General features: G+C 45.0%; 2 protein-coding genes across 4 annotated transcripts; both read left to right on the top strand.

The window, feature by feature from the left end:
* The first annotated feature begins 1,888 nt into the window (after positions 1-1,888).
* LOC106570504 (ras-related protein Rab-5A) lies at positions 1,889-9,305 on the top strand. Of its 3 annotated transcripts, none has more exons than XM_014142911.3 (6): positions 1,889-1,985; positions 3,849-4,078; positions 4,370-4,521; positions 4,760-4,882; positions 4,988-5,081; positions 5,279-9,305. In XM_014142911.3, the coding sequence occupies exons 2-6, from the start codon at positions 3,913-3,915 to the stop codon at positions 5,392-5,394; spliced, it is 651 nt and encodes a 216-aa protein (XP_013998386.1). In that variant the 5' UTR covers positions 1,889-1,985; positions 3,849-3,912; the 3' UTR covers positions 5,395-9,305. The 3 variants fall into 3 exon arrangements, with proteins under 3 accessions (XP_013998386.1, XP_013998385.1, XP_013998387.1); XM_014142910.3 differs by having other exon boundaries at positions 1,895-2,082; XM_014142912.3 differs by lacking the exon at positions 1,889-1,985 and adding an exon at positions 2,106-2,238.
* Positions 9,306-10,492: 1,187 nt separating this feature from the next.
* LOC106570503 (histone acetyltransferase KAT2B) lies at positions 10,493-25,123 on the top strand. The gene is made up of 18 exons (XM_014142909.3): positions 10,493-10,947; positions 11,694-11,820; positions 12,065-12,210; positions 12,288-12,374; positions 12,491-12,672; positions 13,193-13,384; positions 13,480-13,583; positions 13,749-13,874; positions 14,009-14,148; positions 15,306-15,514; positions 18,773-18,899; positions 19,167-19,277; positions 19,431-19,574; positions 19,713-19,827; positions 20,059-20,089; positions 20,263-20,326; positions 20,445-20,529; positions 22,840-25,123. Exons 1-18 carry the CDS (start codon positions 10,747-10,749, stop codon positions 23,031-23,033), a joined length of 2,385 nt encoding a protein of 794 aa, XP_013998384.1. The 5' UTR covers positions 10,493-10,746; the 3' UTR covers positions 23,034-25,123.
* The last annotated feature ends 140 nt before the right edge of the window (positions 25,124-25,263 follow it).

The raw sequence follows: 25,263 nt of genomic DNA, 5'->3' as shown, positions 1-25,263 counted from the left end.
GGGGTCGGGCACTGATGTTGGGCGATTAGGCTTGGCTCGCAGTCGGCATTCCATATCCACCCAAAGGTGTTTGATGGGGTCAGTGCTCTGTGCAGGCCAGTCAAGTTCTTCCACACTGATCTTGACAAACTATTTCTGTATGGACCTCGCTTTGTGCACGGGCACATTGTCATGCTGAAACAGGAAATGGTCTTCCCCAAACTGTTGCCACAAAGTTGGAAGCACAGAATCGTCTAGAATGTCATTGTATGCTCTAGCATTAAGATTTCCCTTCACTGGAACTAAGAGGCCTAGCCCGAACCATGAAAAACAGCCACCAAACTTTACAGTTTCCACTATGCAATGGGGAAGGTAGCGTTCTCCTGGTATCCACCAAACTCAGATTCATCCCTTGGACTGCCAGATGGTGAACCGTGATTCATCACTCCTGAGAATGCGTTTCCACTGCTCCAGAGTCCAATGGCGGCGAGCTTTACACCGTCCAGCCGACGCTTGGCATTGCGCATGATGATCTTAGGCTTGTGTGCGGCTGCTCGGCCATGGAAACCCATTTCATGAAGCTCCCGACGAACAGTTATTGTGCAGACGTTGCTTCCAGAGGCAGTTTGGAACTCAGTAGTGAGTGTTGCAACTGAGGACAGATGTTTTTTACACGCTATGTGCTTCAGCACTCGGTGGTCCCGTTCTGTGAGCTTGAGTGGCCTACCACTTTCTGCTAGATGTTTCCACTTCACAATAACAGCACGTACAGTTGACCAGGGTAGAAATATGACAAACTGACTTGTGCCACGTTGAAAGTCACTGAGCTCTCCAGTAAGACCATTCTACTGCCAATGTTTGTCTATGAAGATTGCATGGCTGTGTGCTCGATTTTATACACCTGTCAGCAACGGGTGAGGCTGAAGTAGCCAAATCCACTAATTTGAAGGGGTGTCCACATACCTTTGGCCATGTAGTGTATTATTTTGGGTATAGGGGAGTCACTTTTTCTTTTGCAAGCGTTCATGGGAGGGTTTATGTAAAATATTTCAGAGGTCCGATATTCTAACCCTTATTATAAATAACGTTTACTCCCTAATTGAGTCAGTTATTCAAAGCTAGGTTTAATATAGGAGGAAAAGCCATATCTTGCCGGTCCCAGACACACAAGGGACAGCATGGCCAGTTCCTGGAACGAACAAGGTTGAGAAACACATACTGTTCTAGATGGCGATAGTTGAAACAAAAGGCAATACAATAAAATATTGCCACCATTCATTCAACAAACAAGATGGCAGGTTATATCCTCTGAGTCAGATACAAATGACGCGTTCATAACAACTGGGAGCTTGGAAATCTCCGACTTCCGACTTCAGTTCATTCATAACAACTGGGAGCTCGGTTGTTCTATGAAAAATCGATCTGAATGGTCACCCAACTCGCAATTCCAACTCAGGACCTCGGGCCGCTATCTAGAGCTCCGACTTCCCGACCTGAAGATCCCTGACGTCATTATGTTTTCAGAGTTCCCAGTTCTTTTAAATCCGGCAATAGATAGGCTATGATACAGCCTAACCTACACCTTACCCTCAGCTATTGTTTTTTTGGTGCACATTGTCCCCCCTTCACTTTATGAGTAATACATCTATATGCATATTTACGTCATCTTCATCTTAATTATCCAAAAGCGTTTACTTGAGCCCTGTATTTACTTCAATTTTAAATGGCAGATCCAATAACAAAGTAATTGGGTAATCTAACGTCTGCTTCTAGCTAGTTTTACTACATTGAACCAAATCACTTGAAATCCCACGTTGCTGTTGATTTCATCCTAGAAGAAAAACAATCAAATTCATGAATCCGGCGTTACCTCTGCAGAGCAGACGTGCTGTGTGACGTGGCAGAATGGGCGGAAGGGGTTGTTTGTGTTTTGGTTCTAGTAAAAGGGGAAGTTGCAAGAAGAAAGAAAAAAGGAGGAGACGTGATCGGGGTTGTTGAAATTATTTGTATGTTCAACAATACGTATCTGTCCGCACTGCAACCTTTATTTTGTGTATAGACTCGTGTGTGGTATTCTGTGTTCGTCAACCGCCTGGCACTCAGGTATAGTAAGCAAAATGGTGTGACAAGTTGTAGATTTCAGCTCATTAGTTGTCAACAGGCTAGCTTAGCTAGCTTGATATGCTACATTGGCGTCTGATGAGAAATGCAGAAAATAGGCCGTGGCCCGGATTTGGGTCGGGAAGAGACCTAACAACGGTTTGTCATTTAATCGTTCCGGCCAAAACCGTGTTCGTGATGCTATTTATTGGCTGTTTATCATGTGTGGATATGGGTTCGTCATACGCTTCTGCTCGCTAGTTAGCTTATTGAAAATATAGTAAGCCAGCCAGCTCCATCATCACATTCGCAATCGGACTTGTTTTGCTAACGTTAGCTTGCCACCCAGTCACCTAACTAGCTAACAGTAGCTGCTTAGCAAGGCAGTCGGTAATCAGGGAGTAGGTAGGTAGCACACGTTAGCAATTCAGATTTTGATGTAGCTAGTTAGCTGGCTAGTTACCTGGCTTGCTAATAATCTAGCTAGCAAGCTAACGTTAATTGAGTTAGCATTTTCTTCTATTTGGAAAATGGCGTACTCTCAATTTTCTAGCTAGACACTGTGGCTTCGAAAATAAATCGAAGAGTAGGCCACGTTAGCTATGCTAATTTAGTACATTGTTAGAAGTTTGAACAGTCCATGCTAGCACTGCAGAGATTCATAACAGTGCTGGTTGAGTCACTTCCCACCTCGAAGGCAACAGCCAGTACAAGTACAGGCCGTTGGCATTGCTGTCAGCCTATTGCGCATGTTTACCTTCTAACTAACTTCGCTCTTATATTAGCTATATGTAGGCGAACATATTTACATTGGAAGGCAACACTGCAACGTCCTTGCTGAGTAGTGTTTTCCTCTATGACAAATTGTGTGTGTGTTTTGGAAAGTTTGATGGGTACAAATTCAGCTCCGAGTGGGGATGTTACTGTGTTAATTTCGGTACGAAAGAGTTTGCATGGTTTTGACTGTAAATGCATATGGGAAGTCCAGATCAGAGCCAAATTATTCTGTCTTTTAAAAATATTTCCATAGTATAAAGATTAGGCACACACAACTCTGTCAGTAGCAATGTATGGTGTATTTGATGAGGGAAAATATATTTTAGTGAGCTCACATATCCAGCCATCTCTGATACCATGCACTCAGAGACTGGGCTGGGTCATATTCAATACACAAAATGGGAGAAAACAGTTTAAAACGGGGATATACTATCTGCTTGTCCAGTAAGAAAAGCTTGTATTTGTTTTCTGTTGCACAGTGTTTTGCTATGGTGTGGCCTTATTAATATGCCCCAGCTCTACAGCAAGGTTTGACTGGCACAAGCCATGTTTATTTTGACAACTTGTTTTCAGGGCAGCCTGCCACTCTCAATTGTCTTCAGTAGACAGGATCATCTATTCAGTTTCTACCTCCCTGAGGAAGGGAGGGACATAAAATGTCCAGTTCATTGTGTAGTTCATTCATTCCATCCCAAGATTTCACCATATTTTTAAGGGCTAAGTTGATCTCTTTATCAGGAGAGTCTGGACACGAATATCAAGGTTTTTTTCTCTTTCGAGAAGCATGTCCACTTCCATACTGTCACCTTGACTCACTTACGGAGGATATAGGCCAGGGTTAAACTACATGTCAAAACAACTTTACGACAACATCCATATCTCTACTTCAAATCCTCTTTATCGTTACCACACCTGACATAACCCTAGTGAAAAACATCATCAGGGTTGTGAATAATTGTTCCTTTATTCCTTCTCTCTACCGCCGCCTCCAGCTGAAGCCCTGACAGCATAGTCAGACGTGCGGGACAAACACTGACCGGGGGAACTGACTAGGCCATGGCCAACAGGGGAGGAGCTACGAGACCCAACGGGTCTAACGCTGGTAACAAGATCTGCCAGTTCAAGCTGGTACTTCTGGGGGAGTCGGCGGTGGGCAAGTCCAGCCTGGTGCTTCGCTTCGTCAAGGGACAGTTCCACGAGTTCCAGGAGAGCACCATTGGAGGTGACCATCACTCATTTATGCACTTAGGCCAGGAACAGAAAAGTATCTATAGCCTCTTCTACAAGTCTCTATCCCTTCAGTGTTATAAGATCTGTAGGAACCGGTTACGGAAGGAACCTCAGACTTGCAGATAATGGAGCAATAGGGACTATGGGTTGTTGTTGGGTCTGGGCTGTAGTTATTTATCCCTTCATTCATATTGTTGAATGTGTTTAGTGAGGTGTCCTGCTCTAATGCTTTTTAAAGTTCACGTCAATTATGTATTTGACAACTCTCTTCTCTCCTCCCCAGCGGCCTTCCTGACCCAGACAGTGTGTCTAGACGACACGACGGTGAAGTTTGAGATCTGGGACACGGCAGGACAGGAGCGCTACCACAGCCTGGCGCCCATGTATTACAGAGGGGCGCAGGCCGCCATCGTGGTCTACGACATCACAAATGAGGCAAGTAGCATCATCTTGATAGATTATATAACAGTGCAAACAACCTTCCTTTGTAAAAATGATAATTGATCTCACATGTTTGGATATGTGGTCACACTGGTGATCCCTTCACGTGGGATTATTCACATATATTGGAAGTTGGCCTAGGGCTCTGCTCCATTGAAGAAAAGGTATTCCAAATTGAAGGTGAAGTGTTTTTAACATCACCATTTCCCTGGTACCATGTCTCTTGTCTCAGGAGTCATTTGCACGGGCCAGGAACTGGGTGAAAGAGCTGCAGAGACAAGCCAGCCCCAACATTGTCATCGCCCTGTCTGGCAACAAAGCTGACCTCGCCAGCAAGAGAGCCGTGGACTTCCAGGTGAGTCCTCCAAACACCTGTACCTGTCTGGTGTCACGAGAACACACCAGTGTGTGTCTGCGTTTGACAGGCAGTGACTGTCTCTGACATGGTTGTTTTTCCCAGGATGCCCAGTCATATGCAGACGACAACAGCTTGCTCTTCATGGAGACGTCGGCCAAGACGTCTATGAATGTGAACGAGATATTCATGGCTATTGGTAGGTTCCTCTCACCCCGTGACAAACATCACTTACTGATGTGTAATTGGATAGGGCCCTGCACACTCAAATACTCACTAAATACATACTTAGACAAGTATCAAGGAAATGTGAACTAGCAGGATGTTTTGATCAAGCGATCCTCATCAGTAGCTGGTGTTTGAAGTTTTTTTGTTTGTTTTTCTTCCATCCTCTAGCAAAAAGATTGCCCAAGAGCGAGCCTGCGGCCACTGGAGCTAACAGCGGGCGGAACAGGGGCGTCGACCTAACGGAAGCCGCCCAGCCAACTAAGGCCCCCTGCTGCAGTACTTAAAGTGAAATCCGTTCCCCCCCCCCACACTGCAGTAACTAATGTGATGACCCTGCCCGCCCGCCCAAAACTCTCTGATCTGCAGCAATGAAAAAAGATGCCCTTTGAACCCCCTTCCCATCCTACCCTTCTCCTCCTCTCTGCAGTAACTAATGCAAAGCAACGCCCTCATCTATAGTTCTCTCAACGAAGCCCCGCCCCTCCCTCTCCCCTACTGGTTCTGCTGTTACTAATTGAGACACCTCCCACCTTCCTCCTTTTTTTCTGAAATTAGTGCCCGCCTTCCCTACCTCATTCTTCCTGACTATTGGCAAGCAGCAGGACTAAGGGGTGGGGCAACTCTGATGGTGGTCTCATCTCCTGGGATAGCTACAGACTATCGCTCTGTCTTTCTAACACAATCTCTGTCCTTTCTGTTTGTTTTTTGGTTTTGTTTAGTTTTTTTTATAGTGGGAATTATGGATGCATGTATCACTACAAGGCCTAACTTGATGATGAGAAAAAAATCTGTGTTAACTTTATTCAGTGGCACAAAAAATATATATTTGAGAGGGAGAGAGGCTCCAAAGGTTTGCGAGGGCAAATTCTAAAGTCTAAAGAAAAGACTGTTTAGCAGTGGTCTTGGGTTCCTTCTAGTTTCTCTCTGTTCTATGTCTATCCTCAATCTGTCTCTTCAGTAACGTATTCATATGCTTTGCCCACTAAACCTTTAGTAGCGCTAGTATAGAGTTTCTCCCTTCTCTCTCTCTTTGTCCCAACCCAGGGCCTTGCCTGCTTCTAATGCTCAGCCCCAAATCAAACCCTAACCCCTTAGGTACTTCATGTAGGTCTGAGAGGATTTCAGGTCTAAACAATCGGGTGAACATTCCACCTAGCCTATCAGAGGGCAAGTTGGAGCGATCCCCATAATGCTCACACCTATTCAATTCTCTCAGGTCTACCTAAGGGGTTAGAGGGCAATTTGGGATTGGGCATAGCTGTCCTAGTGGCATTGTGCAATGGTTCACAGTATTGGCTCTGTGATTTCTTCAGTGTCTGCAAGGACCTTCACACTGCAAAGCAAAGCAACCTGCCTCAACACCCTCCCCAACCCTACCTGCTATCACCACCTTACCCCCACCAACCCTACCTGCTATCACTTCCTTACCCTTCCCAACCCTACCTGCTATCACCACATTACCCCCACCAACCCTACCTGCTATCACTTCCTTACCCTTCCCAACCCTACCTGCTATCACCACCTTACCCCCGCCAACCCTACCTGCTATCACCACCTTACCCCCGCCAACCCTACCTGCTATCACTTCCTTACCCCCGCCAACCCTACCTGCTATCACCACATTACCCCCGCCAACCCTACCTGCTATCACCACATTACCCCCACCAACCCTACCTGCTATCCCCTTCCCAACCCTACCTGCTATCACCACCTTACCCCCCACCAACCCTTCCTGCTATCCCTCCCCCAACTCCCCCCAACCCTTCCTGCTATCCCTCCCCCCCAACCCTTCCTGCTATCCCTCCCACCAACCCTACCTGCTATACCCCCACCAACCCTACCTGCTATCACTTCCTTACCCTTCCCAACCCTACCTGCTATCCCCACCTTACCCCCCCAACCCTACCTGGTATCCCCCCCACCAACCCTACCTGCTATCCCCACCTTACCCCCCCCAACCCTACCTGCTATACCCCCACCCAACCCTACCTGCTATCACCACAGTATGGCATCGGGCCTCTGAGACTTCACAGGTTACACCACACCTTACCCCCCCGCCCACTGAATGCCAAGCCTCCAGAGCCCTTTCTCCTGACCTGATGGTCTCTCTGAGGGAGGGTTACATCCTGATCCATACTGGTTACAATGTCAGCTGATGTTCATTACGTCTCAACATGTAATGGATGAGATTAGGTCATGGTTCAGGTTATGAGGCCTGTCCAGGTGTAAACAAGATGCTGGCTGGAAGGCAGCTGTTTTCCACTTGGAGAGACAGGGGAGCATGATGACATGACCTCTGTAGGTGTTGAGACAGGGGAGCATGATGACATGACCTCTGTAGGTGTTGAGACAGGGGAGCATGATGACATGACCTCTGTAGGTGTTGAGACAGGGGAGCATGATGACATGACCTCTGTAGGTGTTGAGACAGGGGAGCATGATGACATGACCTCTGTAGGTGTTGAGACAGGGGAGCATGATGACATGACCTCTGTAGGTGTTGAGACAGGGGAGCATGATGACATGACCTCTGTAGGTGTTGAGACAGGGGAGCATGATGACGTGACCTCTAGGTGTTGAGAGAGGGGAACATGGTGAGCTGACCTCTAGGTGTTGAGAGAAGGGAACATGGTGAGGTGACCTCTAGGTGTTGAGAGAAGGGAACATGGTGAGGTGACCTCTAGGTGTTGAGAGAGGGGAACATGGTGAGGTGACCTCTAGGTGTTGAGAGAGGGGAACATGGTGAGGTGACCTCTAGGTGTTGAGAGAAGGGAACATGGTGAGGTGACCTCTAGGTGTTGAGAGAAGGGAACATGGTGAGGTGACCCCTAGGTGTTGAGAGAAGGGAACATGGTGAGGTGACCTCTAGGTGTTGAGAGAAGGGAACATGGTGAGGTGACCTCTAGGTGTTGAGAGAAGGGAACATGGTGAGCTGACCTCTAGGTGTTGAGAGAGGGGAACATGGTGAGGTGACCTCTAGGTGTTGAGAGAAGGGAACATGGTGAGGTGACCTCTAGGTGTTGAGAGAGGGGAACATGGTGAGGTGACCTCTAGGTGTTGAGAGCTTCTTCATTAGGAATCAGCTGACACTGTGGCCCTGGGTGTGTCCCAAATGTCACCCTATTCCCCAAATAGTGCACTGCTTTTGACTAAAGCCCTGGTCAAAGGTAGTGCACTATATAGAGAATAGGGTGCCAATTAGGACGTCTCTCTTTGTCATGGTCACTATTCATCCCCTGTTCTTTAGGAAGTGCTGTGTGTGTGGGGGTGTGTGTACACAGAGGGAGACTGGGCTGTTTGGTGATAAAACATCCTCATAGACACAACAAACACAGTCAGATGCAGGTTTATTTCTCCAAACCCTCCCAGATCTAAATAACACACACAAGCTAAAACACGGCTCGCTCACACACATACACTTTTGTGTTATTTTTAAACCCTGGACCTGTTACATACATACATTTATACACACATGCATTTAAACACACATACACACAACCCGTCCTGGTCAATAACTCTGTCCAGGTCTCTTCCTCATGCCTTGCACTAATGATTCTCATGAATATATCTTGTCATAATTACAGCCAGTGTGATATAAATATATATATATAATATACTGTACATAGGGTGTTGCAATGTAGTGTACTTTTTCCATTTACAGTTGACAGGACTAATGCTTGCTAGGGAGTTGTCTAGATAATCATTAAAAACTGTACAGTTAGCAGAAAACGGCTTCAGTGTGGGTTTGGAGTTGTTTTTTTCCCCACAAAAAATGTTTAAATTATAATCCATGGTGGTCTTTATAAATGTAGTGTTATTAACAAAAAAATACTTTATTTCTCAAGAAAAGCAAAATGTTTCTTTTTTTGGGTTTCTATTTTTTAACATTCTCTCGCATTTCACTCATTTGTGAGTGATCTAAAGCTAGGATGCCCTGTCTAGTACTCCTCATCCCACTAGAACTGAAGTCACACGCAATACACTGTCTGGGTGTTGAATCCCTGTTGAAGCAAAGCGCAAAGGATTTTACAAAATTCACTTTCCGCTTGTCTTATAACGTCTCAGTAAGAATGTAACAACGTTGTGGGAACAATATTAACAACCTTAGTAGGAGAAGAAAGACTGCTCTGTTCTACTGTTGGGGTATTAGCTGGTGGATCATGATCATGATGATGAATAAATGGATTAACTCATAGGGATGTACATTGTATACATTTTTGTTGTTGCTGTGGCCACTTAATTGCAGCCGGGAAAAAAATCAACAAATGCAAGCATTTTACAGTACTGTTAAATAATAATATGTGTGGAGTAGGATACTTGTTAGCTAAGAGGAGGGTGGTTCCTATTTTTTGTGGTTCTAAGATTGTTTTCAACGGTTCTAGATGTTTTCTAACGCTACTATACACTGGGGTAAAGAACCCCAACCACTCCGCCGGAGGTCACCAGTGACATCCTGTTCATTTTATCTGACCTTTGACCACTTAGCTTTGCCTATTGAGGTCACAGCGACTAAGGTACTGGTGGTCCTGTCAGACCTGTCCTCACCCTGGCTCTTTGAATATCGAGTCAGAATAACAAAACTATATTGTAAGATGTAATAAATGGCCTATAATTGGAAACATTTAATTAATTGGAAACATGTATTGTGTAACTACAAGGCCTAGTACATTATTGTGGTATTTGTAAGGTGGACATCATCACCAGAATCTTTTGTCTGCTTTTCGCTTGTTTTATCATTTTTTTGCTCCATTTTGTCCCAGGTCATTACATTTGACCTTGAAATTCTCACTACAAATGGTTACATGTTTTGTAACCTCTACCCTGGATCATAGCCTACTCCAGCATTTCCCAAACGAGGGGTTTGAAAACAGGAAATTCTGATATAAAGTGACGTCAGTAACCTTCAGTAGCAGCTAGATACAGTTGTAATAAACAGTGGTTTCTGTTTTCTTCCTACAAATGTACTTCTATCTTTTGAACGGTTTAAGCTAAATATTATTATGACCCCATCACTGATATTGATAAGTCAGATTGTCCGAGAGAGATTTATATGGTTATCAAAACGTCACGCCAGGGTAAGCCTACATGAAACACAACTCTTATTTTAAGTGTTTCTAAAATCCCCTATGGGGAAAAAATGTATTGTGAAAAAACTATAGGAACCAGTTCCCTTTTTGACCATTAGGTTTTCTGGGTATTATTACACCTATGCACACAAGCCTGTGTAGGACTCATTAGAGGCACTAAATCAGACTGGGGGGAAAAAGAACATCAATGATGCTGTCAGACTGATTTATAATAGACTGTCTAAGACACAGTTTAAATAGTAGACATTGGCTGTTGATTACACCTTGTGTTTTTTTACATGGTGTGTTTTTTTTTTTTATATCAAAATGGGGTCGCGGACCAAAAAAGTTTGGGAACCCCTGGCCAAGCCTACTCACTGGAATACCTATTTGTCTCCCCTAGTGGAGGAAAAATGGACCTACAATGACAAATAAAAAAACAGGGATCAGCGCATTGAGCTATAAAAAAAAAACGGATCAGCGCCATGTCTGATTCTCCAGTAGTGGAATAGAGAACGGGACACCTAAACCATTTAATTCCAGGGTCGGGGATCCCGTTCGGTCTCGAGAATGTCCGGGAGCGCAGGGATTCAGCAGGGCTCCCCGGCCATCGGTGCAGCGGGATCGGCGCCTGCGGCTCCGGGAGCCGGGGGAACCGAGGGTTCGGGCGCCACGGTAGGATCGGCACGAATCGCGGTGAAGAAGGCGCAGCTCCGCTCCTCCCCGCGCCCGAAGAAACTGGAGAAGCTCGGAGTTTATTCATCTTGCAAGGTAGTTTTAAGTAGTCCATTATTACATTATTTAACAATTATACATTTTGCAATGTTTTGAAAGTGGATTGTGTTTCAGATGCTTGTTGGTTTGCAGCGCTACCAAAATACAAACGCAGCAAAGGAAGCCATTGCTGCGCTTGCATTTTTTCATATCCCTCATGCTCTCGTCATGTAAAATGATCCTATTGGAAATAAACATCAGGAAAAAAACGGCAAAATGTTCAGTCTAGCGCTCCTGTATTATAATGTTAAAAATGTATTTCTAGGCGGGAGAGTGAACTATAAACATTCTCAAGGTGCTTTGACAAATTCAGGTTAGCCTGCATGCCTTGATGCGTAATGCCTCCAGCAAGGGGAGTGTGCGGGGCGTAATTCTCCCCACTGGAATAGTGACAGTGTGTTTTTTCCGTCTGTCAGCGCACGGTGGTAAAATAGAAAGTATTTATTGCAGTTATATATCATCTGCAGGGAGAGACAGCGTCTTTGTTTTGACAGTGACAGCTGCTGGGGGCGGAGTTTGTTGTTCCTGTGCACAGTTTGGCTCCAGCTAAGAGTTGTAGTGAGAGAGGGCTGGCCCACCAGGCATTGCCTAATTATGCCACTTTGTAGCCAATCTGTCTTTGTCAACTTATGCATATAAATTAAATGGGATTTTTCCTATTACCTTATGTTTCTAAACATGTGTGTGTGTGTGTGTATGCATACAGTATGTGTGTTTCTAACCTGTGGAACCCTGTGCTGTAGGCTGAGGGGGCCTGTAAGTGTAACAGCTGGAAGAGCCAGAACCCCCCTCCCACACCACCCCGTACAGACCAGCAGCCCAACACTGTCAACCTTCAGGACCCCTGTCGTAGCTGCTCTCATACACTGGGTAAGACTAGGGGGAGAGAGGGTTGAGAGCGGAGACATTAGGAGGAGTTGCCCTGTGTACCGGAAGGGGAGAGAGGGTCAGAGGGAGGACATGGGGATGGGGTGCCACTGCCTCGTGTAAGGGAATGATATAGGCAGGTGGAATGTTCTAGAAATCCAGGTAATAAGGAGGTAACAGGTTTTCAGGGACACATTGGTCATCAAAACTAAAGTCTTTCTTCTCACTCACTGTCTCTCCTTTTCAGGTGATCATGTAACCCACCTGGAGAATGTTTCAGAGGAGGAGATGAACAGGCTTCTGGGCATTGCTCTGGACGTGGAGTACCTGAACACATGTGTCCACAAAGAGGAGGACGCTGACACCAAACAAGTCTACTTCTCCCTCTTCAAGGTAGGCCACAGCTCAACATGTCAACAACACATTACTTTCAGTGCATCTGTCTCACAATGTCCTTCTTTCTCCTTCAGCTGTTGAGGAAATGCATCCTACAGATGGGCAAACCTGTAGTGGAGGCACAGGAGAGTCCTCCCTTTGAGAAACCTAGCATTGAACAGGCAAGTGTACGCAACAAATACACACACGCCTAGCAATAAAATACATATTTAGTTCACACTTACACAAGATGTACACATTATATTTTGCTTACATGATCTCTGTGTCTCTTCAACAGGGGGTGAATAACTTTGTCCAGTACAAGTTCAGTCATCTTCCCTCCAAGGAGCGACAGACCATCGTGGAGCTGGCCAAGATGTTCCTCAACCAGATCAACTACTGGCAGCTGGAGACACCCTCACAGAGACGACGGCGGGCCCCTGCTGATGATGCCGCCGGGTACAAAGTCAACTACACCAGGTAGCAGGCGCCCTTTGATGATATGATTGCAACTGCTGGCAGGCACGCTTTGAAGATGCGTTCACAGTCATGACATGTTTATTCCTAATGCACTGACCACACTGTGGGCTGGCTTCATGTTCTTAATGCTTTCATGCTGACTACACCGGGCGCGCGTGCGCGTGCGTCCACGTGCGCCATCCCACCCATGTAGATTTTGTTCATCCACACCAGACATGATTTGTCCTGGGATATAAACATTGGGTTGTTGTTTTACCTGAAATGCACAAGGTCCTTTTACCCCCCCTGGATCTTGGGAGTTTTGACCCATTTTGAGTTACACAATTGTGTGTTCTCAAACACTTAAACATAGGGTAGCTATGGTGTTTTTAGTCCCCAGTAGCCCCAGTTACTCCCATAACTTGGTACCAACAGATTCATTTTCTCTTCATTCCAAAAGATGTGTATATTTCATGCATATTGTATCACCGTTATATAACCTAGAATCAAACCCACATTTTTGTGGTGTGTTTTCCCCCAGATGGCTGTGCTACTGCAACGTCCCTCAGTTCTGTGACAGTCTACCGCGGTACGAGACGACCCAAATCTTCGGTCGGACCCTGCTGCGCTCTGTCTTCACTGTAATGAGGAAACAGCTGCTAGAGCAGGCCAGGCAGGAGAAGGATAAGCTACCCCCGGAGAAACGCACTCTCATCCTCACACACTTCCCCAAGTAAGAAACAAATTCTTCACACACACACAAGAGAGAGAGGAGGATTCCTAGTGTCGGTCTAGAGTAGGTGTGATGATGATATCTGTGTGCTGTAGATTCCTGTCCATGCTGGAGGAGGAGGTGTACAGTCACAGCTCTCCCATCTGGAGTGAAGACTTCCTGGCTGGATCCTCAGGAGGACCGATCCCCATCCATACAGGTAAAACACACCTGGCCTTTAGCCAGCTTGTCCAACACACTCTCACTTAGAGTTTTACCTTGCCTCAAAAAGTTTAAGTAGGGCAAGTTGTGATGTGATTGATATGATGAGTGCTACTCTCCATTGATAAATTAATCCGATGAGCTCCCCTGTGTATAATGACAGTGATCAGTGCGCCCCCGGTGGCCAGGCCTCTGTACTACAACACCAGCCCAGTATCTGTGGACCAATCCAGCTGTGGCAGTGTCAGTCCTGCCAGGAAGACCGCCTCTGTTCTGGAACCCAGCCCAGGTAAACACAACAGGCTCTACGCACAGATCTAGGATCAGCTTAGCCTCCACAAATTATAACCTTAACCATTAGTGGTAAAATCTCTCTTTAGATCAGTTTCTGGGGGCAACTTTACATATGATTTATCTGTGTAGGTGGGCAGAAGCGGAAGCCATCGGAGCCCCTCCCCCATGAGGAGACTAAGAAGCTTAGGATTGTCGGGGACATCCCCATGGAACTCATCAACGAAGTCATGGCAACCATCACCGACCCCGCCTCCATGCTGGGACCAGAGGTAGCATCAAACACTCAGGGCTCTGTTCAGTCAGATCCGCTTTAGCCGACTTCCGAATAGCGGTTGCTTTGGCGGTGCTTGAGGTGGAACTGCGTCAGAGCTGTCAAATTCAAAGGCGGCTCCTGGCATTATACCTAAAGTGGACATTGCCATTGTGTGCAGGGAGTCACCTTTGGAGAAATCCCATGCAGCCTTCAAGTTTGACCACTGGAATGCACAGGAGGCAGCTGAGGGGAAAACGGCTCATAATTATGTCCAGAACTGCGCAAATGGAATGGCATCAAACACCTGGAAATCAATTGTTTGATGTATTTGTTACCATTCCACGAATTCCGCCCCAGTTATTACCACGAGCCCGTTCTCCCCAATTAAGGTGCCACCAACCTCATGTGCTGGAATGTAAGACGTAGTAATCATCTGATTATGATGATAGAAATACTAATTATTTTGTTTAATGATTCATCTATTTGAGTGTCATTATTTCTATACAGCCTACACTTTCTGTGTCTGAACTTCTAACTCGAGTGGGGCGGGTGTGGCTTCGTGACAATGATCGCAAGAGCAGCTGCTCACCGATTTGAAGGCTCCAACGCAGTTCCACCTCCAACACCACCAAAACATCCACTATGCGGCTTTCTGCTATCGCCGGTTAACTCTTGATCTGATGGAAACTAGGCCTCAATCAGTCCAACATGTATTCATCAATACTTCCATCTCTTCAGTCCAACATGTATTCATCAATACTTCCATCTCTTCAGTCCAACATGTATTCATCAATACTTCCATCTCTTCAGTCCAACACGTATTCATCAATACTTCCATCTCTTCAGTCCAACACGTAGTCATCAATACTTCCATCTCTTCAGTCCAACACATAGTCATCAATACTTCCATCACTTAACACTCTATTCCATCTCAGTTAAAAATCAGTTAGTGGATATTAGATTATATTTGACTTGCAGTTCAGAACCCCCCACTAAGTCAATGTTTTAGAGGCAGTATTGAGGTTTGAAGGTGATGATTATGGTGAAGCTACTGCTGCTGCTGACAATAATGATGATAATGGGACAAATATAAGGACACTGCTAAATCAAAATGAGTGCTGTAATAGGACTTGATGATGAGTAAGGCTGACGTCATCCCCTCCCCACCCCCAGACCAGTCTACTGTCGGCCCACTCAGCCCGTGATGAGGCGGCACGCCTGGAGGAGAGGAGGGGGGTGATAGAGTTCCACGTCATCGGGAACTCCCTCAACCAGAAGCCCAACAAGAGGATCCTCATGTGGCTGGTGGGCCTCCAGAATGTCTTCTCTCACCAGCTGCCTCGCATGCCCAAAGAGTACATCACACGCCTCGTCTTTGACCCGTGAGTGTTACCATGAAAGATGGCACCGACAGACATGGCAGCTCTGCTTTAGCTCATTAGCAACTTTGCAGTATTTTGTTTTTTTGTGTGTTATTTCTTACATTATTAGCCCAGAATGTTTTTTTGTGTTATTATATACAGCTGGAAATAACTTTTGGATATCAGAGCGGCAGTAACTCACCAGCATTTCGACCAGGAATACGACTTCCAAGAATTGGATCCTTTGTTCGCACCCCCCAGGGCAATTGAACTGATCCCAGAGGCTGCTCCAAGACCCGGTGGAGAAGAGGTATTCGGAGTGGACTTCTAGTCCGACTCAAGAGGCGGGCACACCATCCACTGCTTCCGAGTATATTACTCGCTAATATGTATATACTGTCCCCGTCCATACAGCCAGCTGGTTCTCAGTACATCGCACAGACAGAAATAAAAAACTCTCCAGGAAGAAGTAGGGCGGTGGTGTATGTTTCATGATTAACTACTCGTGGTGTGATTGTGATAACGTTCAGAAACTAAAGTCCTTTTGTTCACCCGACCTAGAATATTTCACAATCAAATACCGACCGTATTATCTCCCAAGAGAATTATCTTCGGTTATAGTCACAGCCGTGTTTATTCCCCCTCAAGCCGATACCACGACGGCCCTCAAGGAACAACACTGGACTTTATGCAAACTGGTAACCACATATCCTGAGGCTGCATTTATTGTAGCTGGGGATTTTAACAAAGCAAATTTGAGGAAAACGCTACCGAAGTTCTATCAACACATTGACTGCAGTACTCGCGCTGGGAAAACACTCAACCACTGCTATTCTCTCTTCCGGGATGCCTAGAAGGCCCTCCCCCACCCTCCCTTTGGCAAATCAGATCACAACTCCATTTTGCTCCTCCCTTCCTATAGGCAGAAACTCAAACAGGAAGTACCCGTGCTAAGGTCTATTCAACACTGGTCTGACCAATCAGAATCCATGCTTCAAGATTGTTTTGATCACGGGATATGTTCTGGGTAGCCTCGGAGAATAACATTGATGTATACACGGACACGGTGACTGAGTTCATCAGGAAGTGTATAGGGGATGTTGTTCCCACTGTTACTATTAAAACCTACCCAAACCAGAAACCATGGATAGATGGCAGCATTCACGCTAAACTGAAAGCATGAACCATTTAACCATGGCAAGGTGACTGGGAATATGGTTGAATACAAACAGTGTAGTTATTCCCTCTGTAAAGCAATCAAACAGGCAAAACGTCAGTACAGAGACAAAGTGGAGTCACAATTCAACGGCTCAGACATGAGATGTATGTGGCAGCGTCTACAGACAATCACGGATTACAAAGGTAAAACCAGCCACGTCGCGGACACTGACGTTTTTCTCCCAGACAGCTAAACACCTTTGCCCGCTTTGAGGATAACACAGTGCCTTCCCGCAGCCTACTCCCAAGGACTGTGGGCTCTCGTTCTCCATGGCTGACGTGAGTGAGACATTTTAAGCGTCTTAACGCTCACAAGGCTGCCGGGCCAGACGCCATCCCTAGCCACGTCCTCAGAGCATGCGCAGACCAGCTGGCTGGAGTGTTTACGGACAAATTCAATCTCTCCCTATCCCAGTCTGCTGTCCCCACTTGCTTCAAGATGTCCACCATTGTTCCTGTACCCAAGAAAGCAAAGGTAACTGAAATAAATTGCCCTGTAGAACTCACTTCTGTCATCATGAAGTGCTTTGAGAGGCTAGTTAAGGATCATATCACCTCTACCTTACATGACACCCTAGACCCACTTCAATTTGCTTACCGCCCAATAGATCCACAGACGATGCAATCACCATTGCACTGCATACTGCCCTATCCCATCTGGACAAGAGGAATACATGTGTAAGAATGCTGTTCATTGACTATAGCTCAGCCTTCAACACCATAGTACCCTCCAAGCTCATCATCAAGCTCGGGGTCTGAACCCCGCCCTGTGCAACTGGGTCCTGGACTTCCTGATGGGCCGCCTCCCATGGTGGTGAAGGTAGGAAACAACATCTCCACATCACTGATCCTCGACACAGGGGCCCCACAAGGGTGTGTGCTCAGCCCCCTCACTCCTGGTGGAGTGGTGCTAGGAAATAACCTCTCCCTCAACATCAACAAAATGAAGGAGCTGATCGTGGACTTCAGGAAAGGGGGAGCATGCTCCTATCCACATTGACGGGACCGCAGTGGAGAAGGTGGAAAGCTTCAAGTTCCTCGGCGTACACATCAACTGACTATCTGAAATGGTCCACCCACACAGACATTGTGGTGAAGAAGGCACAACAGTGCCTATTCAACCTCAGGAGGCTGAAGAAATTTGACTTGGCCCCTAAGACTCTCACAATTGAGAGCATCCTGTAGGGCTGTGTCACCACATGGTATGGCAACTGCAACGCCCGCAACCGCAGGGCTCTCCAGAGGGTGGTGCGGTCTGCACAACACATCACAGAGGGCACACTGCCTGCCCTCCAGGACACCTACAGCAGGAAGGCCAAAAAGCTCATCAAGGACATCAACCACCCGAGCCACAGCCTGTTCACCCCGCTATCATCCAGAACAGGTGTATAAAAGCTGGGGCCGAGAGACTAAAAAACTGCTTCTATCTCAAGGCCTTCACACTGTTACATAGCCATAACTAGCCGGCAACCCTGCCCCTTAGAGGCTGCTGCCCTAGATACATAGACATGGAATCACTGGTCACTTTAATAATGGAACACTAGTCACTTTAATAATGTTTACATGCTGCTTTACTCATTTCATGTGTATATACTGTATTCTATTCTACTGTATTTTAGTCAATGCCACTCCGACATTGCTCGTCCTAATATTTATATATTTCTTAATTCCATTATTTTACTTTTAGATTTGTGTGTATTGTTGTGAATTGTTAGATATTACTGCACTGTTGGAGCTAGGAACACAAGCATTTCGCTACACCTGCAATAACATCTGCTAAATTTGTGTATGTGACCAATAAAATAAGATTTGATTTAGAGTTCTACCCTGATTGACTGACCACCAAACAGAAAAATAGTCCCAACTTTGTAGCACAGAAAGAAGACTCTTAATGTGAAGTTGCTCTACAGTTGTAACCAGAGGTTTGACCCCTCAACGTTATGGCAACAATTGAACATTACATTTGGCTGTATCTCTTTAACCCTAAAGCAGAAGTTGAACCCAGTTTCATATTATGAGGTGTTGAGATGAATGGGAACCGTTCACTTTCTCTCCAAACAGTAAGCACAAGACTCTGTCGCTGATCAAAGATGGCCGTGTGATCGGAGGGATCTGCTTCCGGATGTTCCCCTCGCAGAGCTTCACAGAGATCGTATTCTGTGCTGTCACCTCCAACGAGCAGGTCAAGGTACGAGAATGCAGCTCTTTTAACCTAGTCCAGATCTGTTTGTGCTGTCTTTCCAACTCCTATGGACATGTTTGACATGACAGTGACCATAGGACTTGGCTATACACAAACAAACAGTTCTGGGACCAGGCTACAGTTCCTCTTCTGGTCGCATTTCTGTTGGTATTAACTGATATGACTGATATTCATTCTACTGCCATTGTGCTCCGTGCCTCACTCTTCTTGATTGGTCAGTTTTGACCTTTGACCCCTACCTATTGTTTAAAGGGATACGGCACTCACCTGATGAACCATCTGAAGGAGTACCACATCAAGCACGACATCCTCAACTTCCTCACCTACGCAGACGAGTATGCCATTGGCTACTTCAAAAAGCAGGTCAGTACATGATTGGCTGCTTAAAAAGATCAGCAAATGGCATTGGTTATCTTGTAATGTAGGGAAACATCAAGAAACTGTCTCTTTAAAAAAATGTACCATTCTTACAGCTCTCTCCCTTTCTCTTTCTCTCCATCTCTCTCTCTGTCTCAGGGCTTCTCTAAAGACATCAAGGTTCCCAAGGCCAAGTATCTGGGCTACATCAAAGACTATGAGGGAGCGACGCTGATGGGCTGTGAGCTCAACCCCAGCATCCCTTACACTGAGTTCTCTGTCATTATCAAGAAGCAGAAAGAGGTGTGTGTGGTGTGTGCATGCCTACGATGTCTATTTGTATAATAAATTGAGTTACCTAAGTTCTCTCTCTTTCGGTCTCCCTTCCACTATCTCTCTCACACCCTCCCTCCCTCTCACTCACTCCATCCTCCCTTTCAGATCATAAAGAAACTGATAGAGAGGAAGCAAGCTCAGATCAGAAAGGTCTACCCAGGACTTTCCTGTTTTAAGGAAGGAGTTCGACAGATTCCCATCGAGAGCATTCCTGGAATACGTACGTTTCTCCTCCTGTCATTATATTAGTCTACCTTCAGCATAGGTTCAAAGGATGCGTCCAAAATGGCACCCTATTCCCTACATGGGCCCTGGTCAAATATAGGCCACTATATCGGGAATATGGTGCCATTGTGGACAAAGGCAAATCTCCAAAGAGGTAGCAGTGATTTGGGCAGTAAAGAAGTGTGTGGACAGTGTCTAGTTTAACTCAACTCCTTTTTTTCACCAGGAGAAACTGGATGGAAACCGGTGGGCAAAGGGTAAGTCTTTCAGCTCCTTATAGCTTCTACTCATCTATTTTTAGTAAAACAAATGTAACGGCTTTTAAGTTTTCCTTCTAAAGCTTAGCCAGTGAGCTACCGCTGTCATCGTCATGGTAACTCTGACAGAAAATGAGGTGAATGCAACTTCCTGTTTACTGTTGTGATCCCAGGAAAGAGCTGAAGGATCCAGATCAGCTGTACAGCACCCTGAAGACCATCCTACAACACGTTAAGGTGAGGGATACGCACACACACGCATGCACACACGCACTCACTCACTCACTCTCAAACGCACATACACACCAACTCGTAGCCACACACACACACACAGGTTTCTCATTATGTGTTATAGAGTCACCAGAATGCCTGGCCGTTCATGGAACCAGTGAAAAAGACTGAGGCTCCCGGCTACTACCAAGTCATCCGCTTCCCCATGGGTATGTATGGCACTACGCATGGAACACATCTGTGCCTGGGTCAACTCTTCAGGGGAAGGAATATACATAACTTGTAAGCAAGAAAATATGGATGATTGAATTGAGTCAGATACAGCCCCTTCAGAAAGTATTCATACCCCTTGACTTGTTCCACATTTTGTTGTGTTACAGCCTGAATTCAAAATGGATTAAATAGATTATTTTCTGACCCATCTACACACAATACCCCATAATGACAAAGTGAAAGTTTTTGCTAATTTATTGAAGAATTACATTTATTGAAGGCCGAAACATGGGTAAATCTCTAAGGGCTTTCCACACCTGGATTATGCAACATTTGTCCCATTATTCTTTAAAAAAAAATATTCAAGCTGTCAAATTGGTTGTTGATCATTGCTTGACAACCATTTTCAGGTCTTGCCATAGATTTTCAAGTAGATTTAAGTCAATTCTGTAACTCGGCCACTCAGGAACATTCACTGTCTTCTTGGTAAGCAACTCCAGTGTAGATTTTGCCTTGTGTTTTAGATTATTGTTCTGCTGAAAGGTTAATTCATCTTCTAGTGTCTGGTGGAAACCAGACTGAACCAGGTTTTCCGCTAGGATTTTGCCTGTAGTTAGCTCCTTTCCATTTAAAAAAAAAAATCACAGAGCGGAACAGCGGACTGTCAAGCTCCCGCCTATTCCTCTCTTTGGATTGGTGGATACATCTCTTTATTTGAATACTTTTTAAAATATTCGATGAGGGGTGTTGATGTCAATGCCTGTATTCAATGGAGATTGAGGTGCTACGCTGATATGCATAGGCCATTTTATTTATTTGATTTTGGGCTTCGCCTTTTCTTCTCTGGTATAGTTACCTACAGACAGACACGTAATGGCTAGTTAACCTGTTAGGGCTAGTGGGCAGTATTGACACGGCCGGATAAAAAACGTACCCGATTTAATCTGGTTACTACTCCTGCCCAGTAACTAGAATATGCATATAATTATTGGCTTTGGATAGAAAACACCCTAAAGTTTCTAAAACTGTTTGAATGGTGTCTGTGAGTATAACAGAACTCAAATGGCAGGCCAAAACCTGAGAAGATTCCATGCAGGAAGTGGCCTGTCTGACAAGTGGTGTTTCATCTTGGCTCTTTTTATTGAAGACTGAGGATCTTTGCTCTAACGTGACACTTCCTACGGCTCCCATAGGCTCTCAGAGCCCGGGAAAAAGCTGAACGATATCGAGGCAGGCTCTGGCTGAAACACATTATCGCTTTTGGCAAGTGGCCGATCTGAGTACTATGGGCTTAGGCGCGTGCCCGAGTCGACCGAATGCTTTATTTTCTTTTGTCTGTTTACCTAAACGCAGATTCCCGGTCGGAATATTATCGCTTTTTTAATTAGAAAAATGGCATAAAAATAGATTTTAAACAGCGGTTGACATGCTTCGAAGTACGGTAATGGAATATTTAGAATTTTTTTTGTCACGAATTGCGCCATGCTCGTCACCCTTATTTACCCTTTCGGATAGTGTCTTGAACGCACGAACAAAACGCCGCTGTTTGGATATAACTATGGATTATTTTGAACCAAACCAACATTTGTTATTGAAGTAGAAGTCCTGGGAGTGCATTCTGACGAAGACAGCAAAGGTAATAACATTTTTCTTATAGTAAATGTGACTTTTCTGAGTGCTAAACTTGCTGGGTGTCTAAATAGCTAGCCCTGTGATGCCGGGCTATCTACTGAGAATATTGCAAAATGTGCTTTCACCGAAAAGCTATTTTAAAATCGGACATATCGAGTGCATAGAGGAGTTCTGTATCTATAATTCTTAAAATAATTGTTATGCTTTTTGTGAACGTTTATCGTGAGTAATTTAGTAAATTCACCGGCAGTGTTCGGTGGGAATGCTAGTCACATGCTAATGTAAAAAGCTGGTTTTTTATATAAATATGAACTTGATTGAACAAAACATGCATGTATTGTATAACATAATGTCGTAGGGTTGTCATCTGATGAAGATCATCAAAGGTTAGTGCTGCATTTAGCTGTGGTTTGGGTTTATGTGACATTATATGCTAGCTTGAAAAATGGGTGTCTGATTATTTCTGGCTGGGTACTCTGCTGACATAATCTAATGTTTTGCTTTCGTTGTAAAGCCTTTTTGAAATCGGACAGTGTGGTTAGATTAACGAGAGTCTTTAAAATGGTGTAAAATAGTCATATGTTTGAGAGTTTAAGTCATATTGTGTTAATCACAACGTTTGGTTTCATAGTGGTTAATCAAGAGTGGTGTTAATGTTGTGTGATTATCTCCAGACCTGAAGACGATGTCGGAGCGTCTGAAGAGCAGGTACTACACCACGCGGAAGCTCTTCATGGCCGACATGCAGCGCATCTTCACCAACTGTCGCGAGTACAATCCCCCAGAGAGCGAGTACTACAAGTGTGCCAACCTGCTAGAGAAGTTCTTCTACACCAAGATCAAGGAGGCAGGTCTCATTGAGAAGTGAAGAGATGGGAGGGGCTTCAAGGGTAAGGGAGCAATGGGCTTAGGTCTAATGATTTCAAAAGGTTTTTGTTTTTATTTACTTATTCTTTATTTTTCTACTGCGTTCAACCAGAAAAAGAAATAGATATATATCCAGTAGGGAAGATGATTTTAGGTTAATCAGTATACTATCCCTTGCCCCACTCAGGAAAACAGAAGTCCTAGATAGAAACTCCAATCTGTTCAGCTAACCCAACCCTCCATCTGTTCAGCTAACCCAACCCTCCATCTGTTCAGCTAACCCAACCCTCCATCTGTTCAGCTAACCCAACCCTCCATCTGTTCAGGTAACCCAACCCTCCATCTGTTCAGCTAACCCAACCCTCCATCTGTTCAACTAACCCAACCCTCCATCTGTTCAGCTGACCCAACCCTCCATCTGTTCAACTAACCTAACCCTCCATCTGTTCAACTAACCCAACCCTCCATCTGTTCAGCTGACCCAACCCTCCATCTGTTCAACTAACCCAACCCTCCATCTGTTCAGCTGACCCAACCCTCCATCTGTTCAGCTGACCCAACCCTCCATCTGTTCAGCTGACCCAACCCTCCATCTGTTCAGCTAACCCAACCCTCCATCTGTTCAGCTAACCCAACCCTCCATCTGTTCAGCTGACCCAACCCTCCATCTGTTCAGCTGACCCAACCCTCCATCTGTTCAGCTGACCCAACCCTCCATCTGTTCAACTGACCCAACCCTCCATCTGTTCAGCTAACCCAACCCTCCATCTGTTCAACTAACCCTACATCTGTTCAGCTAACCCTCCATCTGTTCAACTAACCTAACCCTCCATCTGTTCAACTAACCCAACCCTCCATCTGTTCAACTAACCCTACATCTGTTCAGCTAACCCTCCATCTGTTCAACTAACCCAACCCTCCATCTGTTCAACTAACCCTCCATCTGTTCAGCTGACCCAACCCTCCATCTGTTCAGCTAACCCAACCCTCCATCTGTTCAACTAACCCAACCCTCCATCTGTTCAGCTAACCCTCCATCTGTTCAACTAACCTAACCCTCCATCTGTTCAACTAACCCAACCCTCCATCTGTTCAACTAACCCTCCATCTGTTCAGCTAACCCTCCATCTGTTCAGCTAACCCTCCATCTGTTTAGCTAACCCTCCATCTGTTCAGCTAACCCTCCATCTGTTCAGCTAACCCTCCATCTGTTCAACTAACCTAACCCTCCATCTGTTCAACTAACCTTACATCTGTTCAGCTAACCCTACATCTGTTCAACTAACCTAACCCTCCATCTGTTCAACTAACCTAACTGTACATCTGTTTGGAGTCATACTACATGTAAGACGTCACATCTGTGAAGAACTGGACTGTCTGAGAGATATGGGGAGGGATAGTCAGTTACTCAGTCATTCAGTCTCTGTCTCCATATGATGTTACTGGGTCGTAATGGTGTAGGGTGAAAATACCCCTAGACGCCGATTTTGGGTCAGTTTTGCACTTTCCCCACTAATGGTAAAGGTTAGGATTAGGGGAGGGGAAGCTGATCCTAGATCTGTACCTAGGGGAACCCTCAACCTGGAACCATAGTAATGACTTGTTTTATTTGTATGTGCGTGTTATGCGTGACTTCAGATGAGGTCTGTCCCAGAATTTATGAGGGCATAATTTGTATGTATGTTACTAGAGAGTTCATCCTGCCAAAAAAGGAAAATTATATTTTAAATCTATGTATGAATTTTAACAATTGTAAACCTCTTGAATTACTTGCTGTATATTTTTCACGTTTTGTTTTTTTAAACTGAAAGGAGGGGAAGCCTCTTTTCTTGAAGTTACCCTTCATGCTGGTCCATGTAAAAAGTCCAATAGGGCAAAAGGTGACCATGGAAATGCACTTATTTATTTTTTCAAGCAACTATTCAGCATCACATGGTGAAAAATAGCTTTTTTGTTTTCCATCGAGATGTTCTGTTTTTTGAGAAAAGCACTATGAACTAATGGCTAATTTTAACTATGTAGAGTTTCTCCTTATTTATGTGCTGTAATTTTTAAGGAATAATGCTTAATAAAATAATTTATTCTGTCTTATTTGTCTAGACAATTGATATCTTTGTACTTTGAAGATAAAATAAAGATTGTGCAATACTATGTAGTTTTGCATAAAAGATGTTTGTACTTTTTCAAACTTTAGGAGAAACCTGGATTTTGTAATATTGGTTTGAATGACA

The sequence above is a fragment of the Salmo salar genome, chromosome 14 (genome assembly GCF_965601325.2).
Source record: "Salmo salar chromosome 14, fSalSal1, whole genome shotgun sequence".
Lineage (NCBI taxonomy): Eukaryota > Metazoa > Chordata > Actinopteri > Salmoniformes > Salmonidae > Salmo > Salmo salar.
This window is presented reverse-complemented; position numbering and strand designations above follow the sequence as displayed.

Excerpts from the sequence above, each read along its gene's own strand:
- LOC106570504 (XM_014142911.3), top strand. The coding sequence starts at position 3,913 with ATGGCCAACAGGGGAGGAGCTACGAGACCCAACGGGTCTAACGCTGGT. Across the intron at positions 4,883-4,987 it reads AGAGAGCCGTGGACTTCCAG|GATGCCCAGTCATATGCAGA; the intron begins GTGAGTCCTCCA and ends TGTTTTTCCCAG. Across the intron at positions 5,082-5,278 it reads CGAGATATTCATGGCTATTG|CAAAAAGATTGCCCAAGAGC; the intron begins GTAGGTTCCTCT and ends TCCATCCTCTAG.
- LOC106570503 (XM_014142909.3), top strand. The coding sequence starts at position 10,747 with ATGTCCGGGAGCGCAGGGATTCAGCAGGGCTCCCCGGCCATCGGTGCA. Across the intron at positions 19,278-19,430 it reads TTGGCTACTTCAAAAAGCAG|GGCTTCTCTAAAGACATCAA; the intron begins GTCAGTACATGA and ends TCTCTGTCTCAG. Across the intron at positions 20,327-20,444 it reads CCATCCTACAACACGTTAAG|AGTCACCAGAATGCCTGGCC; the intron begins GTGAGGGATACG and ends TATGTGTTATAG.